This window comes from Mesocricetus auratus, unplaced genomic scaffold, assembly GCF_017639785.1.
Source record: "Mesocricetus auratus isolate SY011 unplaced genomic scaffold, BCM_Maur_2.0 Super-Scaffold_4256, whole genome shotgun sequence".
NCBI lineage: Eukaryota > Metazoa > Chordata > Mammalia > Rodentia > Cricetidae > Mesocricetus > Mesocricetus auratus.
The window spans coordinates 47556030-47562898 of NW_024429182.1; the positions used below are offsets into that span (position 1 = coordinate 47556030).

Consider the following 6869-nt stretch of genomic DNA (forward strand, 5'->3'; position numbering starts at 1 on the left):
GAGAAACTATGAGGCAGTTCTGTACTGTTGACCTACAAAGAAAGTAATTACTTCCAGAAATTAGGGTAAAGGGCCTTAAAACTGAAACTTAAAACTACAGATTCTGCCAACCATGGTGGTACACATCTTTAATCCCAGCACTCAGGAGAAAGAGGCAAGCAGATCTCTGTAAGTTCCAGGACAGCCTGATCCACATATTGAGTTTCAGGACCTATGCAAGGCCACTGTCCAAAAAATTTAGATCCGAAAGGTGCCAAACAATCAAGATAGTTATTGAATGGACTCATATTTGTTGCTGTATAGCCATCCTACTATCATGACTTATTAATTTTTTTCTTAGTCTAAGTAATCCCTATTGTGGAATATTTGTTTACACTGTGAAGACATGTCTTTATCAATGCCCCTTCTGATCAGCTTAATAAAGAGCTGAATGGCCAATAGCTAGCAAGAAGAGAGATTAGGCAGGACTTCTGGAAACAGAGATGACTCTGAGAAGAAGAAAGTGAGAGTAACCAGCCAGATGCAGAAGATAGAAGAGAGGTAACACCACATGGCAGAACATAAATTTTAAAATATGGGTTAATTTAAGCTATAAGATCTAGTTGAGGGCTGGAGAGATGGCTCAGAAGTTAAGAGCACTGGCTCTTCTTCCAGAGGTCCTGAGTTCAATTCCCAGTAACCACATGGTGGGTCACAACCATCCATAATGAGAGCCAGTGCCCTCTTGTGGCCTGCAGGGATATATGGAGACAGAACACTGTATACATAATAAGTAAATAAATCTCTTTTTAAAAAAATCAGTTAGTTGAGACAAGCCTAAGCTAAAGGCCAAGCTTTCATAATTAAGAATAAGTCTCTGGGTCACTCTTTCTGAGCTGGTGGTCCAAAGATAGTCCAAAAAGAAAGCTTTCTAAAAGTCCCCACACTACTGCCTCCTGCTTCAACCTCTTCCCAACCCATTGATGCCTTGTGAACAAAACACTGCTGAGATCTGAAGTATATAGAGCCTTCTCCCAAACTTCTCTTTTTCTATTGGAATTGGGACACAGAGAACTCACACTTTTAGGTACTATACAAAACGTGTATTCAAAGCATCCGTTGCTGAGTAACACCTTAATTACTCCCACTGAAACAACCTCACCCTCAGAAGAACTTTTACACAGTCATATCCACTACAATCCCTCTGATAATTTTCATATTTGTTCTGGGACTTAAAAGTCAGCAAATGTGATGGAACACCATATAGCAGTGTGGAAGAGAAAAGAAAAGTCATTCTTAGAGTCTGTCCTTTGTCACATCAATAAAAGGCGGGGGTCACTGAAATCAGTGGCCTTCAGAAGGTTCCAAAGAGAGCCTTCCTAAGCAAACAATCTCCAGGGCTCATGTGAACAGTGCTTAAGATGCTGGAATTCTTGAAAAAAGTTCAAAGATCTTAGGTAAGTAATGGAATTCTATATCTCCGTGAGTCTGTGGTGTCCTGTGTGTACAAACAGGGATGAGAAGGGAAGAGTGAGATATGTTAAAATCTGAATGTAAATGCCCAAACAATGTGTATACAAAAGATCCTGCATTTCAGAGAACTTTCGGTAGCAAATAACACAGGTTAGTAATATTTACAGAGAGGACACTGAAATGAGACACACGAAGAGGAGATTGGTTCAGAACATGGAGAAAGGTATTCTATGTTGCAAGAAACTTCTTGAGCTGTATTGGGATTTTTCCCCCCTCAGGCATTTTTTTTTTTGGTCTGTGTAGATAGATCTCCTCTGACTAAAATCTACAGAGGTAATTCTCATACTAAATTTTAACATAAAAACAAAAATAATATATCTCAAACCTTCAAACGACTTGAAAGACTAATACAAGGAGCCAGAGAGATGGCTCAGCAGGTAAAGGCACTTCATTTGCAAATCTGATGACTTAAATTCAATCCCCAGGACCCACATCAATCAAAGTGGAAAGAGAGAACCAGCCTCCACTTATTGTGATGCTCACTCACACATACACACACACACACACACCAATAACAACAACAACAATAATAATAATAATTAAATAAACAGTTAAAAAGAAAAAATTTTAAGAGACTAATAAGAATAACACCTACAGTTTTTAAAATTTGCAAAAAGGAAAATGTTATAGCACTGATTTCTTCCCCTATATCTTCCAATACCTTTGTGTTCAAACCATTTCTTCCCAGAAAAAAAACTCCAGTCCACAAGCAGCTTTCAGAACCCAAATTATCCCCTTGCTCACCTTCTTCTCCTTCCCATGGCCCCCAATATAGTCATCACCTCCTTCGTGCAGTTTTCCTGAACCCATTAGTGACAAACCCTCCTTCTATCACACATAGTGTCTCATCTATTTTAAGGTGGCCCCTTTACTCCCAAATAACTGATAAGTTTTAATTATTTTTCCCACTGTGTATAGATTCTATTCTTTTTCTTTAATAACCTAGAACCCTGTCAAGGCTCCATCAATATATGCCAAATAATTAAGTGAATTAAAAATCATAGTATGGGGCAGAAGTTGGAGGAGGTTAAAGAAAAACTGGTTTCTGAACACAAAGCTTAAATCCTTAATCTGAATTATGGCCTGCCTTCTTGCTTCCCACACATCATGGAGCGCTGTGTAGATGGGGACCAGAAAGGAAGGTTCTGGTGGCTAGGTTGGTATCCTTAGTATCTCTGTTAACTATGCAGAGTTGGTATTTTCTAGTGAGCATCTCTCCTAAGCCAAGCATTTGTAGCTCAGTTACCACGTAGCTGAGATAAGTTAATACGCACAGCTTATACATAAAGACCTTCACATATTACTCTAATCTTCATCCACAGCTTCCCCTCATCATGATCTGCATTCCATGCAAATGGAGACTCAGTGAGGTCACACACTTGCCTGTCTCTCACAGACAAAACCAGGTCTTAAGCCTTAGTGACTTTTGCTCCAGAGACCCTGCAACTAAGCATGTGGTCTTTTCACATGTGATGCCCACCACATTCCACAATCCACTGCCTCTGAAAGATGTGTGTGTCCTAACTTCCTTAAGAGGGTGTGTTCCGATAAAGTTGTTTTAGGATATATACCCTGAGAAATACATAGTTCCTCTAAGATACTGGTATGTCTGAAGAAGCTGTATGAATGTGAGTGGTAAGCACAGCTTTTCTTTAACATACACATTATCACATTTCCTATCAATTAGGTATACTTTAAACACTGATGTCTTACATGAATTAATTCATTTAATACTCATGAAAATGATACAAAGAGGGTATCATTGTTGGCAAATGACAAATGCAGAGACTGAAGACACAAAAGTAAAGTACCTTGGTTGTGTTATGATAATAAGTGTCCTGCTGTGGCCAGTCAGTGTGGTGTGGGAATGTACCACCTCTCAGTTAGGACACTTTGGGTAGTTTGTTTTCAGTCTTCCAAATTAAATTGGATTTAAAGAATATTGCATAAAGAAGAAAAAAACTTGAAGGGAAAGTGAGTTATATGGAAATAAAAATCTTCATTGGAACTGAAAATCATACTCCAAAACAGAAGGAAGAAACCGACCTTTGCTTCTCTTTCTTTCTTTCTCTCTTTTTTTCTTCCCTTCTTTCTTCCTTTCTTCTTACAGTAAGAGGAAAGTGATGATAAATTCAGAAGAAAGACATTAAGGACCATTACAAGATTTCCTCAAATAAAAAGAAAGAACTAAAAAGGCAACACAATTATACGGTAAGCAGATATTTTCTATTTCAGGAAACTACCCATTTTCAAAAGTAATTTTACCATTTCACATTCCCTCCATGATTCCAGCCCACTCTTGATATGTCAGTCTTTTCTACTTTAGTTACTCTAATGGATGTGCATTACTTATATTTATACCATGATTTCATTCACACCGTAGTTCTAACTTACTTTTTTTAAAGGGTAACCGTAGATAGCCTGGAACATTCTGTATCTCACAATCACTGATATGTGCCTGCCTCTGCCACTGCTTCCCAAGTGCTGGGATTAAAGGCATGAACCGCCACACTCACCTCATTTGTCCTACTTTTTAAATTGGGTTGGTTGATTTCCTACTCATGAACCTTAAGAGTTATAGCCATTCCATCCCTAGCTACTTCCCTAAGCGAACTGGTAGTATATTTACCTAAGGTCACACAGCCCATAGTAGCTGTATGTATAACAGTCAAAAAACTAGACAGAAATGTTCATCAAGGAAATCCTTAAATATACTGTGCTGTCTCCACATGATAAAAATGAGAAGAAAAAAACAGTGGTATGCACAAACCAGAAGGGAGTTTCATGAGTGAAAGAAGCCAGGGGGGAAATGGGTACAAATAGTAGATTCAATTTACAGAAAATTCTAGACAATGAAAACTGATGTATATGTATAACAACAGAGTGCAGTGCTTGGAACAGAAAGAGATAGTGACTGATCACAGGAAGATCACAAAGTCTCTTCTGGCATGATAGATATGCTCACTGTCTTAACTGTTGTGATCATGACACGGCATAAATCAAAGCTTAAGATGTACATCTCAAATATGTGCAGGCCACTGTGCAACAATAGCAGATCAAGAAAAGAACTGATCATAAGGAAGAAGCTAAAATAATGAATAAAAGAACTCAGAATAGCATTGTTTTCCCACAGTTGAGGAGCTACTCTGTCACCTAAGCTAATTGAAAGTAAAGGAGAAAATAATGAATTGCTCCTAAGGAAAAAAAGCAATAGAGGAGAATGATGACCTTAAATTTTTCTAATTTGTTATGGAATGAAATTCATGATTAATTCTTGTAGAATTCAACTCAAAGGGCATTGTCTGGTAAGTAGAAGTCCTTGGGGCTATTCATTTAACTTAAGTATCCAATCTAGAAAAAAATCCTTATGAATACAAAATGTCCTACTTGTACAAAACAGTCATTGCTTTATACACACAAAATAAAAATTGCTCTATATCTTTCATACTACAAACAATCCATATCTGAATACTCATCATCCACCTCTGTTTGCTTGAATACTTACAGATTACATAAATAGAACATGGTTTTTATACATCCTAAAAATGTTTGTGATTAACCAGGCGGTGGTGGTGCACGCCTTTAATCCCAGCACTCAGGAGGCAGAGACAGGCGGATCTCTGTGAGTTTGACGCTGAGCTGGACCGACAGCCTCCAAAACAATACAGAGAAACTCTGTCTCGTAAAAACCAAAAAAAAAAGTTTGTGATTTACAGATGAAAATAATTTAATGCATGCTTGTGTAATAAAACGTCATTCATTCAGAGCATATTGCAATGAAAATTACAATAACCCTGAAGTGGTAATCCATGTGACAATGGCACCTTGTAGGCTTTCAATTCTGACATTTGCCTCTAAGAATCTTAATTTAGTAAGGAAAAGGTAACACTTGCTAAAATAATATTCTTAATTTTTCCAATATGTTCAAGAAAGGAAAATCATGATTCAATGGAGTTGAGAAATGACACCAGAGTAAAAGAATTTATATTTCTGGGTCTTACGCAGTCCCAACACCTGAGCCTGGTCTTATTCCTTGTCTTGTGTTTTGTGTACATCACAACTCTTCTGGGGAATCTCCTCATCATGATCACTGTGACCTTTGAGCCCCGTCTCCACACCCCCATGTACTTCCTGCTCCGAAACCTTGCCATCCTGGACATCTGCTTCTCCTCCATCACAGCCCCTAAGGTCTTGGTGGACCTTCTATCAAAGAAAAAGACCATTTCCTACACAAAGTGCATGACGCAGATGTTTTTCTTCCATCTGCTTGGTGGGGCAGACATTTTCTCTCTCTCTGTGATGGCATTTGATCGTTACATGGCCATCTCCAAGCCCCTACACTATGTGACCATCATGAGTAATAGGCGGTGCACTGCCCTCATCGTGGCCTCCTGGGTGGGGGGCTTTGTTCACTCCATTGTGCAGATTTCTCTCTTGCTCCCACTCCCCTTCTGTGGACCCAATGTTCTTGATACTTTCTATTGCGATGTCCCACAGGTTCTCAAACTCGCTTGCACTGACACTTTTGTCATTGAGCTCCTGATGATCTCAAACAATGGCCTGGTCACTACCCTATGGTTTATCTTCCTGCTAGTGTCCTATATGGTCATCCTGATGATGTTGAGGTATCAGGCAGGGGAGGATAGGAGGAAAGCCATCTCCACCTGCACCTCACACATCACTGTGGTCACCCTGCACTTTGTGCCCTGCATCTACGTCTATGCCCGACCATTCACTGCCCTCCCCACAGATAAAGCCATCTCTGTCACCTTCACAGTCATCTCCCCTCTACTCAACCCCTTGATCTACACTCTGAGGAACCAAGAAATGAAGTCAGCCATGAGGAGACTAAAGAGAAAACTTATACCTCTTGAAAAACAATAGAAAAAAAAAACACTCTTGCCACCAAGAACTCTTTTCATTGTATTTTTATATACTCAAATAACTGTCAATTAACCAACTACACTTTCTAAGAAACCATTTGATTTTCTGATTATATTAATGGTACTTAATCAGTCAAATTTCTATATGGTACAAAGTAAATAGTCTTACAGGATTGGACTGATTAATTTATTTGTTATTTAGTTGGTTAGTTTTGAGACAAGGTCCTTGTAGCCCTGGCTGGCCTTGAACTCATAGAAATGCACATGTTTCTGTCTCCAAAGTGCTATGATTAAAAACATAAGACACCGGGCTTGGCCTATTTTCTTTTTTAAAATAATTATTTGTTTTAATATTATTTACATGGATGGTTTGTCAGGATGTATATGTGTGGACCATGAGCATGCATGATGCCTATGGAGGGTAGAAGAAGGCATTGGATCCCCCAGGAGTAGAGTTACAGATGGTTGTGAGCT

The 6869-nt window shown here is 38.8% G+C and overlaps 1 protein-coding gene across 1 annotated transcript; it reads left to right on the forward strand.

Moving 5' to 3' along the window:
* The first annotated feature begins 5460 nt into the window (after positions 1 to 5460).
* On the forward strand, positions 5461 to 6396 carry LOC101833629 (olfactory receptor 4D11). The gene has a single exon (XM_005063810.1). It carries the CDS (start codon positions 5461 to 5463, stop codon positions 6394 to 6396), a length of 936 nt encoding a protein of 311 aa, XP_005063867.1.
* Positions 6397 to 6869: the final 473 nt, after the last annotated feature.